The sequence below is a fragment of the Amphibalanus amphitrite genome, unplaced genomic scaffold, assembly GCF_019059575.1.
Source record: "Amphibalanus amphitrite isolate SeventyFive unplaced genomic scaffold, NRLGWU_Aamphi_draft 000251F_arrow, whole genome shotgun sequence".
Taxonomy (NCBI): Eukaryota; Metazoa; Arthropoda; class Thecostraca; order Balanomorpha; family Balanidae; genus Amphibalanus; species Amphibalanus amphitrite.
The window spans coordinates 92,301-105,220 of record NW_024881746.1 but is presented as its reverse complement, the minus strand read 5'-3'; the positions used below and the strand labels follow the sequence as shown (position 1 = coordinate 105,220).

The 12,920-nt window shown below is 48.5% G+C and overlaps 1 protein-coding gene across 1 annotated transcript; it reads right to left on the bottom strand.

Annotated features, from left to right (window-relative positions):
- Window positions 1-1,970: 1,970 nt before the first annotated feature.
- Window positions 1,971-6,495, bottom strand: LOC122386440. Its single transcript, XM_043375618.1, has 3 exons — window positions 6,076-6,495; window positions 5,366-5,511; window positions 1,971-2,174 (listed from the first exon to the last, which is right to left on the bottom strand). Exons 1-3 carry the CDS (start codon window positions 6,369-6,371, stop codon window positions 2,107-2,109), a joined length of 510 nt encoding a protein of 169 aa, XP_043231553.1. The 5' UTR covers window positions 6,372-6,495; the 3' UTR covers window positions 1,971-2,106.
- Between the last annotated feature and the right edge of the window lie 6,425 nt (window positions 6,496-12,920).

Here is a 12,920-nt window from a genome sequence, read left to right as displayed (position 1 = left end):
GTTTTCAGTTTTGCATTTGAAATGTGCTTCCTTGATATATTTTTATATTTGGTTCTGTTTTAAAAGTTGTTTTGATGAATATTGTATTGTTAACCTGAGCAAATGCATTTGGCATTGTGTTTTGCATCTAAAAAAAAAAAAAATTATAGGTTCAAAAGTCTGACCGCCAAATACCCGCCACACGACAAGTTTTGCTTCTCGAACCCGCCAAAAACCCTGCGGGTTTTGAAAACCCGCAGAAAGCGGGTTTGCGGGTTCAAAAAGGGCATCTCTATCGCCGACCCTGTCGTGCCTCTGGTGGAGGCCGGGACATTTATTGTAGCGGAGGAAAAACGTAGATGAATTTTGAAGAATATATTGAAGAATTCCGGACGATAGATAATGATGAACGGTAGACGAGGGTAAAATTGAAGAACGCAGAGTAGACAGGTAGACAAGGAAACACACTAGCACTGTCGATGGTCACTGTTGTCCGCCGAGGCGGACACACCGGCGCCGCCGCGGACGGGGGCGCCGTCGGATTCACTCGCAATACGCCGGCGCACGTCGGGGCGCCGGCGAAATCGCGCACTGCCACCGAGCTACGCGCTCAGTGGCGTTCACTTTGGCAGCCCACTGGGGGTGCCCGCTCACTTTAGCAACCCGCTGGGGGTGCCTGTTCACTGCGGCAATCCGCTAGGGATGCCGTTCACTCTGGCAGCCCGCTGGGGGTGCCGTCGGAATCGTGCGCGGTGCACGATTCCGTCACTTCACTGACACCGGCGCACTTCGGGGCGCCGGTGGAGCCACGCACCGCCACCGAGGACTGTACTCGGTGACGTTCAAGTGGAGACTGCCCGCAGCGACTCGAGGAGCCGCCGCGGGCACAAAGAGAACAATTAGGTTGTACATCTAAAAGCACTCAGAAAGCGACACTGGAAACTAGTGAGAAAAGTCAGAGCAGTCTCGCGCGGCACGTTCGGTTATAAGATACGGTGCGCGGCGAGCACGCTCAGCCGTCAAGTGGGAAGCGATAGCGCGAGTGAAAAATTGTAGGCAATTAGAACATGAGACGAGAAACTAACACAAGAGCTGGTCCAGGCTCACGGGGCACGACCAGTACTGCGATAGATCACGCTTGGCTGTCAAATGTAAAACGAAAGAGAAGAACAACAGGGCAGTTCATTTCGTCGGTGACAAACGGTGTAATAAGAGTAAGCCTATACTCGCATATCATGAGTAATCAAAATGAGTTACCAAGAGTACATGAGTTTTTCACAATCGGTTAACTCATCATACACGAGTGAAGAGACATGAGTTAACGCACAATTGAGAGGTGGAATGACCGGTGCAGGCCTAGTTACATTACCGGCGCCTCGAGCAGTCAAATAGGTTGTTTAAAATTACCGCCGGTTCATGAGTTTACTCATCACCCATGGGTAATTTTGTTTTCAGTGCGGCCGGGACCGGAGCGGGCGGGCGCGGCGCGGCCGGCCGCCGTCTGAACTGGCACCGCGTGTATACTGCCAGCTCGGACGGCAGCTAGCCAGTAGTCGAGTAGAGCTGTCCGTGTGGGACGTGTCACAACACGCTCAGCACGGCGCTCAGCACCGCCGAGCCGAGGTGCAGCCAGACCCGGGGGGACGGTCACGTGACCGAGCCGTCCGACTCCACCGGGGGAGCGGTCACGTGACCGAGGCCGGCCGTGCCGCCGGGACCAGGCGCGGTGAACCGAGTCGGACGGCCAGAGACGTGTGTTCTACATACAGAATAGCGTAATGCCATGATCGGTAGTCTCTCCAGCACATCACTTTTCACTGTCCAATAACCCACAATACCCACCTGGTAATTACCCACTAGATCACATCATCCGTCCAATTACCCACAATACCCGCCCGGTAATTACCCACTACGTCACACCCGTGTGCTACTACTACATCTACACTACTACTACTACAACTACATGACTACACTAGAGCGGACACCGGGGCCGTGTGCCGGCTGACCGGCGCCGCTCTCAGTGCCGGCTGGTGCAGCACACACGGCAGCAGTCAGCTGGCGGCCCCGGCCGACTGGCTCGGCCTCTCTGCAGTCAGCTCATCACTGCACGGTCGGTAGTGCAGCGCATCAATGCTTCCACTCACTCACACTGACCCGACCGCCTCCCTGGATCCACAGCTGACGGTACAGCTCCCCTGTGGACAGAGCAGAGACACGTCTGAGGTGGACACGTCACACACAGACAGACAGTGGCGTAGCCAGAAATCAGCGAAAGGGGGGGGGCCATGGTGCTCGAGGGGGCGACTTTTTCCCTTGAAAGGGGCGCCATTGTGAGCTAGTGACAGGGGGTCAGTCTAAAATGTAACGTCATTTTTATTCATGCCTGATTTACTAGGTGTTACTACGGAACCGGCACGAGTATCAGAACCAGGTTTCGCTGATTTTTCATAAAATCCAATTAATGCAATTTGCAGCCCAGTGTTTTTTTTTTATCAAAAGCCTTTATCTGTATGCATATTTAGCACGATATAGGAAACGAGCTCAGGCTACGGACATGTTATTCTCAAAATACACACCCATTCGAATTCGAAACGGTAAAATATGCGTTGATCGGCTAGGCACAATCTTTATTCTTTGCAAAAAAAAAAACATACAGGTTCACTCACTGAACCAAAGTGACCTGTGGACTGTAGCCTCTGGTCGACCGGGTGGCCGTGCTTAGAATCTCAGACACTCATGACTGCATGAGTGCCAGATGGGTGAGGCGTGAGACTGTCCCATATAGTGGCACGAAGGTTAAGAATGTCTTCGGCCGGCGTAGTATAGAAGACGACTTTTGATGATGTGAGTGTGCATGGTCGACTTTGAATAAGTGCCATAGAAACCTGCTGATCTCACCGAACATTCGCCTTGCGTAATCCCCAGACCAAATATCTTCATTGAGGGCCAGGTCAATTTTGCGACCTCTCTATAAGTACCTATAAGTTACCGATTACCTATAAGTTAACCCGCGCCGTGCTGGTGGCCTGTGCTTTCCGTGTCGTGCTGGGGGGGAGGTGTTTTCACGTCCCCCCTCTAACTCGGCTCCTGGGCCACGTAGCGATACGCGGTAAGGGGAAATCGAAAGAGCGTCAAAAATAATGACGGAAAGACTTCGAAACAATTTTTAGGTCGGGTCAAAGGTCAGGTCACCAGAGGTCATCAAAGGTAAAATTTAGTCCATTTCAACAATTTTGGAAACTGCCAACGGCTAATTTGGGAACCAATAGAGCTACAGCGCCGCGGAAAAGCGCATTCGATAGCCCTTTTACAGGCTTTTCTGAATATTGCTCTCGGATTTGATCTCAGGTCAATGGTTTAGCCTCCAGAGGGCAAAAATTCCAAAAATAACAGTTTTATGAAAATTATGCGCCGCTTTGTCGAAAAATGTCAACATCGGCGAAATTTGATTTTCGGTTGTCACTGGTGACCTGACCTTCGACCGGTTCGACCTAACCTTAAAATGATCTGAAGAGTTTTGTAATAGTTTTTGACGCTCTTTCGAACGCCGCCTACTACGTGTCTCGACGTGGCCCACAAGCTGAGTTAGAAGTGGGTGTTCAAACACCCCCAGCAGGTTCAATAAAAAAAACGCTTACGCTGGGGGCGGCACCGCCCTGCTAGGCGCTGTCGGCATCGCAATAATGGGCGGCACAGCGCTGAGGGGCGCCACTTGCATTGGGGGGTGGCATTGTACGGTGAAGGGGCAGCGTCGCGTTGAGGGGCGGTATCGCAACGAGGGTGGCACTTACAAGGCTGCCTAATAAGGAACGCTTGGCACATCCAAACTAAGCTCGGCGCCGCCTAGCTGCTGCATCTTGAAAAGGGTCCTTGGTGTCGATGAGAAAGCCCCATTGTCAAATAACTGGGGGGGGGGGGGGCGCTATCAATCTTGAATGGGGCGGGGCGACCGAAGTATTCATTCAGTTTCGCGTCAGTGACTACTGGAGGGCGTCTGAACGACCTCGGATAGGGCGAATGTGATCTTCAGAAGGGCACCGGGTGCTCTAGAGGGGTGCAATGCTTGGATGGGGTCACTGCTGCCTTCAGTAGGGCGTCGGACGCTCTGGAGGGGCGCCATTGATCTCGGATGGTCCGACTGGGATTTTCAGAGGAGCATCAGTGGTTTCAGAGGGGCGCCATTGATCAAGGATGGGCCGACTGAAGCCCCGGTTCAGGTGGGAGCCAGTGGCTCTTGAGGGGCGCCAGCGACCTCGGATTGATGGGGCGACTGTGATCTTTAGAACGGCGTTGAGGGGCGCCATTGGGCATGGATGGGGCCACTGTTGCCTTCAGCAGGGCGCCGCAGGGAGGCTCTGGAGGGGCCTGAGCTTGGGTGGGCCGACTGTAGTCTCCTGGGGCGTTGTCTCGGATGGGGTGAATGCGATTTTCAGAGGGGTGCCGGGTAGTCTAGAAGGGCGCCATTGGTTTCAGAGGGCTGTCATCGATCTTAAGATGGGGCAGCTGTAACCTTCGTTTAGATGGGCGTGATCTTCAGAAGCGCGCTGGACGCTCTGGAGGGGCGTCATTGGGCTTGAATGGGGCGACTTTAGTCTCAAGCGGGACGACTTCAGTCTCAAGGGGGTGGGGCGCTAGTGGCTCTTGAGGGCGCTATTGATCTCGGATAGGGCGACTGTGATCTTGAGAAGAATGCGGGTGCTTTAGAGGGGCGCCAGTGGTTTCAGGGATCGATCTTGGATGAGTCGATTGGGGCAGCTGTGAACTTCAGAAGGGCGCCGGGTGCTCTAGAGGGGCGCCATCAAGCTTCAATGGGGCGACTGTTCCGTTTAGGTGGGTGCCAGCGGCTCTTCAGGGGCGCCATCGACCCTGGGGGTTCGGAATATTCTGGTTTCCGGAGGGGCGCCCTTGAACATTTGGGGGCTCAGGTCGTATTTGGGGGTGCCCTGGAGATTATTTAGGTGTCCAGGCACCCCAAAGAGATATTGAGTTCGATCCCTGCCTGCACATCACTTTTTAATTCATGTTCTCTCTGTAAAACGGCATCAGCCTAGTCGGCGCTAATTGGGGCGCCATTTGGGCGGCTGGGCGGAAAGGGGGGGCCATGGCCCCCATGCCCCCCCCCCTGTCTACGCCACTGCAGACAGACACACAGACAGCGGTACAGCCGTGTCCACACACCGCCGGACAGTGACGTCACACACAGGACAGACGGCTGACGTGACGTCACCGTCGGCCGTGGTGGCCGTGACGCGTCACGTCACCGTCCGTGACGTGACCTGCGGCGGTGGTCGAGTGTGTGTGTCTGAGAGGCCGGTTGGCGCCGTGCAGCGTCTGTTGTGAGGGACTGACTGGTCAGAGGCGCGGCGCGCGGCGCCCTCTCACCTACCGGGGACATGGAGCCAGATGGTACGGGGCCGGCAATAACGGTCCCGGCCCAAATCCGCCTCATTCAAGGCGGTCAGCACGGCCCGGCCGGTGTCTGCCGTGCAGTGAAGGTACAGCTCCCGCAGCTCCCGACACGACTTCACCAGTCTGTAACAGAGCAGAGCAGCAGAGCCGTCACACACAAACACAGCGGCACCAGCCGGCCGGACGTATGAGTCAGTGTCAGTGTGTCAGTATTTCAGTGTCAGTGTGTTGGTGTCAGTGACAATGTGTTGGTGTCAATGTGTCGGTGTCAGCGTGTCAATGTCAGTGTGCAAGTGTCAGTGCGTCTGTGTCAGTGTGTTAGTGTCAGTGTGTCAGTGTCGGTATGCTAATGTGCCTGTGTCAGAGTGTCAGTCATTGTGTCAGAGCCGGTGTCAGTCACTGAATCAGTGTCAGTGAGTCGGGGTTAGTATGCTGATGTCAGTGTCAGTGTGTCAGCGTCAGTGTGTCACTATCAATGTGTCAGTGTCAGTGTCAGTGTGTCACTATCAGTGTGTTAGTGTCAGTGTGTCAATGTCAGTGTCTCAGTGTCAGTGCGTCAGTGTCAGTGTGTCAGTGTCAGTGTGTCAGTGTCAGTGTGTCAGTGTCAGTGTGTCAGTGTCAGTTTGTCAGTGTGTCAGTGTGTCAGTGTTTGACAGGACACCCCCTCGCCAGTGTCTGCTGACTGACCTGGTGACCGCTGCTGCTGTGAAGGCCGTCTCTGCCGGCCGCTGGCGGTCCCCCAGTGTAAGGAACAACGGCCTGGGGCAGCCACTGAGACTGTCCAGCACGGCGTCAGGGACGCCGCCGGACAGGGTGAGACTGAGCAGCTTAGGGCACCTGGTGAGGGGCTCCAGGCTCACGGTGTCGGGGACGCCGCCGGACAGGGTGAGATTGTACAGCTCAGGGCACCTGGTGAGGGGCTCCAGGCTCACGGTGTCAGGGACGCCGCCGGACAGGGTGAGACTCGTCAGCTTGGGGCACATGGTGAGGGTCTCCAGGCTGCCGGCCGTGAGATCAGGACAATCTGGAAAACACACAGACACACATACAGACAGGATCAGCGGACTTCAATACATGTCGATATATGACAAAACGAAAAAACACCTAATAATTCACATGGTTTTATGGACACAGTAGACAATGGTAAAACAGTGCTATTATATGATATATGCAATGTTAAGCAAATGCATTGAACTTCATTGAACAGTGCAACACAATTGTTATGAGTATGATCAACTAACTCTGAACGAATATGTCACTGAGTGAACAGTCCTCCATTTTGGAGCTCAATTGGCTTCATTATTTCGCAAAGCACATTGGCTATGTATCACTTCTGTCTCCATAAGGTCTGACAATGGCACACCGTTACTCGGTGTCCGCCATTCGCTGAGCCCGTATATCAGCGGCCTGTCCGTGCTGCCGCTGCTCACCGTATATCTCCAGTCAGGGGTGAAAAAATGTCTCAGGCTGTCACCGACGGAAGGTCCAGCTGACTCACGCCTAATTTTGACATTTGAGCAGTAGCTAAATGAAGTTTGAGATGCGCTGAGGACCTCAAGGTAGGTACGCCTATCATGAAATAATCAATTTTCGACAGTCACAACTCACATCATTGTGCTGCAGTTATTGGAATCACAAACCACTGACCATAGGCGGCGGAACGGGGGGGGGGGGGGGCAACGGGGCACCGTGCCCCCTTGATTTTGGCATTTTAACCCTCGCCCGCACATGCCATTTTCCCATCCTAGAACGCACATGGGGGGGGGGGGTGGTTGCCACCCCCCCCCCCGCGCCATTTCGTTCCTGTTGGAGATAGAGCTTAGCAGTAAAGACCAAAAAGATTCTTTGGGAAGAGACGAATCCAATGATACCCAGTTTTACCTTCTCAGGTCAGTCATTGACCTTCCAGGTCAGGTCAAACTAAAAAATGTTGCTGTTTTGGGTCACCGTTGGATATCAAGTGCGCTGCTTATCAAATACCGATGACGATGCTGTTTTCTGGTGCCAAGCCAGCTAGAACCTCTTTGTCACACTATCCGACCAGAATTTTGCTGCTGAGGTCATTTCAGGTCAAGTTAGGTCAAGGTCAATTATATGTGTTTGTATGTCTGTGTGTGTCTGTGTGTATAATGATGTGTGCACTGATTGTTTTTGGGTCCATATCACATGAAATCATGATCTGAGAAGCTTTTACCAAAAATGCAGTCAAAAAAACTTCACAAAAAGTAAATTCAGCTTGCCTAAAACGCAATTATCTTAGATGACCTAGGTTGACCTTGACCCTGACCTTGACCCCTGTACATCGTCGAACAACATGTTCCATGATAGGTGGGAGGTAAGACTGGCAAAAAAGGCCGAAATCAGGGTGTCAAAAGCTCACAAGGCCCATGGAAAACGCAAGATGTTGAGAATTGGCCATTTGGGTCATGACATGACCTGAAAAACAAGGTCATATCTCCGAAACCAAAAATCACAGAAACTTGAAATTTTCAGTGGACATCAAGAAAGGATGGATGAGCAGCTATACGAAAAATCAGCCGTCTAGCTCTAAAAATGTTGAGTGCAGAGCAGAAAGACTGCCTGGGGGGGTGGCAACCACCCCCCCCCCCCCATGTGCGGGCGAGGGTTAAAGGGAGAATATGACCTTTTTCCACAAAATCTAAGTTAGGACCATTTTCTGATAAAACACAACAAGTTATAATGTAAATTAAAACCATTTTCCTCAAATCAGTACCATGCCGGAAATATCTCACCTTGAAGTCACGTAAGCGGGGAGCGCTGAAAATGACCGTTGAGCAAGTACTTACATCACTTTTTGGTACTTGCATGGCATTTTAGAAAATGAGCGTATTCCTCAGATTGGATGTTCATCACGTCTAGTTACTTACCAGCTGTTTGAAGTGCCTTCAAAAGATATTCATGGTTTGCAGGTGGTTGATGTCCAAATTTGCGCAATTATTTTTGCTTTTCATCATCTGACGCCATAGGCGGCTATTTTAGTAGCAACGACTCAATTTTGAATCGGTTCCACCGACTGCACAATAAAAGAAGATAGATACTACACTTTTGAAGCATCACTGAAATACTAATGCAGTACTGTCATCAAAATTCACATGACACTGTTTGTTAAACCTGAAGTGTTTTGGAAATAAATATGCTTACATGTTTCGCTTCAGGCTCTGACGCCAAAATAATGAATTTCGTAGTCGCAATCGCGAGTTTTACCTCGTTTCTGGCGCATGCTGTACATGTGTGGCGCAGAAAAGCGTAAATAAACATATTGCAATTTATTGGAATAACGCGTCGTTGTTTGAAACAAAGGCGCCATACACTGCGACTTTTTGAAAGAGAAGGACAAAGCATTTCAGTGGATATTGCGAGTACTGCAAGTATTGCTTATTTTTTGTAAAAATAAAAACAGATTTCACATACGAAAATGTGCCAGGTAATTTCCATATTTTCTAAAAACTGCAGTAAAAATAACACAAAGGTCGAATAATTTTTATTCAAGAAAACAGAAAGCTCATTATCTCCCTTTAACATTAGCCCTATAGGCGTTGCATGGAAAGAATGGTACCAAAAGTCGGCAGTGCCCCCCCCCCCCCTTAATTGAAGGTGTTCCGCCGCTACTGACTGACACGTAGATAAAAGGAAGAAGCTGTAGAGGAGCGCTGAGTGTATTGTCCGTTCAAAGCGGAAGCAAATTTTCGTTCTATTTAATGCATGGCTTGAGGTCGTTTCGACACGAAGAGAAACATCACAAACAAGATTATCATCCACAATTCCATTTAGGTGAATGTTTTCGAGAAAAGGAGCTGGAACAACGGTTGATCATAAATCATAATCCTCAAAACACGGGTGGCTCTCGTCGAGTGACGTTAGCATGCTCCTTCTAAAACTCGGTTCGGTTAGAGAGTAGTTGATTAGTATGTAGCACCAACAACCTCAGCTTGTTCGAGACACCAATAGATACCTACGGTTGTTAGGCCCATGGCGAGCGGCGAGGATCGCCGTCCCCTATCCCTGTTATACGGCCCAGGGCACTAAAGAGTCGGGTACTCCAAAGTTTTTCCTAGTATATACTAGAATTATACTATATCATCTAGAAAAACAACTAGAACTAGGAGCTTTTTACTATATACCGAATATTATCCTAGGATATGGCTGCGCTGAAGCGCGGCGCAGCTGGCGCTCGTGTTTCAATACATTGCGCTTCATATTTATACACAAGGCGGCTTGTGGTTTCACACGGTTCCATGGTGTTCTCCCTTCATTTAAAGACTTACAAATTGTGCTGGCTAAGTATTTAATAACTATCGTGTGCATTAAAAAATTGGCTCTTCATTATGCATGGAATTGTGTGAACAAAGGCCTTTCTGAGTAACTGTTTACAAATTTGCAAACTGCTGTACTTGACTGGGTGGTGGGCCAGCCTCATGCTTTCTCATTCTTTTGCGTAGCAATGTGTTAAAAAAAGAAGTTTCAAGGAATTTTATCAATTGTGATGCATGGCGACACCTTTCGACTTATCTGTGAGCATATTTGATATAATCGTATTGCAAAGATTGCGTACACCGGCTTTATCTATTTGCAATGGCAGCTTTCGTACGACATTTGTGTATTGTCTTTTCTTTGTTTGTCGCTACTCGTTTGTATGTATTTTTAGAGCCCTGACAGGCTGATGAAGGATGATTGAAGTCTTCTGAAAGCTATCATAACTAAGAAATGAAGCTGGTGTTATGAACAGTGAACAGTGTCCCAAAATTTTATTTCAGAGTGAAAAATTGTTCTTGAAAATTGGACATGTAAGTGGAAAATTGATTTCAGTTGGATGTCACTTCCCACCCAAAACTGGCAAATTTTGGGACATTGGTTTTGAACAAACTTAACAATACAATATCACTGTCCCAGGCTCCAGCTGAATAACATCAACATATAACATAATACTTTGTGTAAGCATCTCGTACAACTGTGTTGCTGTGATAATGAAATCAAAACACATGCATCCTGCATCCATGAAAGTGGATAGTAAGTAGAAAGAAGCATTTGTTGCCTCATGTTAGTGATAATTGTGCAATTTCTTGGTATTTTAAGTTTGTATGAAAACGCGTAAGATTTAGGTGATTGAATCTAAACATGGAAGATAATTTTTAGGTCAACTTTTACTTTTTCTTTTTTTAATGCTGTTCTTGATACTCCACCTCACTCAAAACACACCAGTTCATAAGTTATTTCAGGGCTTTCACAATAGCCATGTCTTTGTGGTCAATCATCCTCAGAGCAGCCTGAGTCAATTCCATTCATGACTTCCTTAGCCATATATCTCTGATCCTTTTTCAGGACAAGACATGCACTACTACATGTATGCTGTGCCTGGCTCAAGATTCCTATATTCCTATATGTAGCAAGGCTGCCCTACCGACACTGGCAAAATGAATGCTTCCTTGAACAAGGCTAACCAAAGGTGCCATCAACTGTCTTAATCTGAACAGGAAGGAAGCCTAGTTTTCAACATAGACAACAGCTTGTGTGAAGCTGTGACTTTCAGGGTGTGCACCACCCGGTGTTCATTTGTAAACATCAATAATGTGTGATTGATTGATTGATGAGGAAAGGAAATCCTTCTGAAGGCAACATCTCTCGACCATTCTAAGATCCTGTTAACAATCCACTACCTTAATATTAACAGGTCTTTTAAATAACCATGCATTACTCCTCTGATAATGCTTGTTATGTTTTCAAATAGGTTGATGTTCTTTCATCCTGATTTTTCAAAGATAAGTATCACTTGAGTTTGTTTTTATTGCAAGTGTGATGCATGTAATTTCATCTTCATGTTTTCTCAGATCGAAGATCTTGCTCGCAGCTATGCCTCATTGCCTACCATGGCCAAAACCTCTTTGAGGTTTACTGTAGGTAGTGTTCTCCGTCTGATTGTTATGTGTTGAGGATGAGCTGAATGTTACTGATATTGATACCTGATATCTAATTGTGGTCAATGTTTAGTGTAACACAGTGACATCTTCCAAGTTCCAATGCCAAAGTTTATTTCCAACGAGCCAAAGCTTATTTGCATTGCAATTACGAGCGGTAGTGTGATGTGTGGAACGTGTAGTATGTAAGATTGGGAACCACTTACTCTGTAACCCAAAGTGGCATGTTTGCATATACATATGAGAATGTTCACTGTTTATCGTCTTTAGATAATAAAAGCATTGGCATACCAGGAAGTGGATTGTTCGGTGGTCGCCTAAAATGGTATCAGAGCTGCAATTTTGACACCATCGTGTTCGTCATGCTCAGCCACGTCGAATGATATATTTTGTGTATGGGTGAGGTCAACTTAGGATGTTGACCTCCGTCCAAGGTCAGGTCAGGTCATTACCTCATGATGAGGTCAAGTTGCACGTTATTCAATTTGGCAGGTCTTTCTGAATCTATTTGTGTCTTTTCCGTCTAAGATGAAGATCACTGTCAGCGCCAAAATAACTGTCTCTATATCCCCCCCCCCCCCCATCGGCTTATAATGGCCAGATCACCTGACCGACCTGACGTTAGGTGACCCTTAGGAGAAATCCGAAGTTAACGACTTTTGAGAATAAGGGAGTTTGATAAGTTCTGTAAGTTTCATCTACCTGTGATAGATCTCCTTGAATTGATGGAGTTACTATGTTACGACGTTTTTGAGACCGTGCAGAGGTTCACTTATGACGTCATAGGTCAGTGACCTGACCTGACCTGGAAATGAGGTTGGTGCCACAAAATCCGGCTTGAATCAAAGGTCAGGTATGCCAACTTACAACCCTCCATCACCAGCGCGCTCACCCCTACTTTACTTTGCAGCAATGGTTTGCCGCACATTAACGATAAAAGTTTTGGTCTGTCCGAGATTCGAACACAGGGCCTTTCGATGTATCAAAAACATGGGGTCATATATGGACGAATATCTCGAAAACGGTTGGATGGGCTTGAACTTTTCATCCCAAAAATGGAAATAAAAATGTTGTAGCTATCTTTTGACATACTTTGTATGTGGATGCCCACACTACGAAACCTTGAAAACCGAGCGCGAAAAGTCGCATTTTAACCCTCGCATGTGTAGGGGGGGGGTCGGATGGACCCCCCCCCATGGTTTTTCGCGAATAACTCGCGTAAAAAGCGGCCGATCGCAACGAAACTTTCAGTACCCTCGCATTGATCAATTTTACACCTACCCTGAAAATTTCATGACCCTGACCCCAATGACCTTTGACCTGTGACCTCTTTTCCGAGACAATGTTTGGCCGGAATCGCGATTCCGCGTATGTCGGCTCGCATTAGCAGCGCGTTTGCAAGCTTTTCGTGGTTTCAAACGTTCAAACATGTGATTTGATGTTGCTCCCATGCATTAGGGTGGGTGTCAAGGTCACCTGAAGGTCAGGTCAGGTCAGTGACCTTTGGTGACCTCGGTTCACTTTTTCGAGTTTTACATGTTTCTAGGCTAGTTTTTGGAGCTGAATTCGAATTTAGCAACCATTTGAACATTTACGAAG

Excerpts from the sequence above, each read along its gene's own strand:
- LOC122386440 (XM_043375618.1), bottom strand. The coding sequence starts at position 6,371 with ATGTGCCCCAAGCTGACGAGTCTCACCCTGTCCGGCGGCGTCCCTGAC. Across the intron at positions 5,512-6,075 it reads ACAGCAGCAGCGGTCACCAG|ACTGGTGAAGTCGTGTCGGG; the intron begins GTCAGTCAGCAG and ends GCTCTGTTACAG. Across the intron at positions 2,175-5,365 it reads CATCTGGCTCCATGTCCCCG|GGGAGCTGTACCGTCAGCTG; the intron begins GTAGGTGAGAGG and ends CTCTGTCCACAG.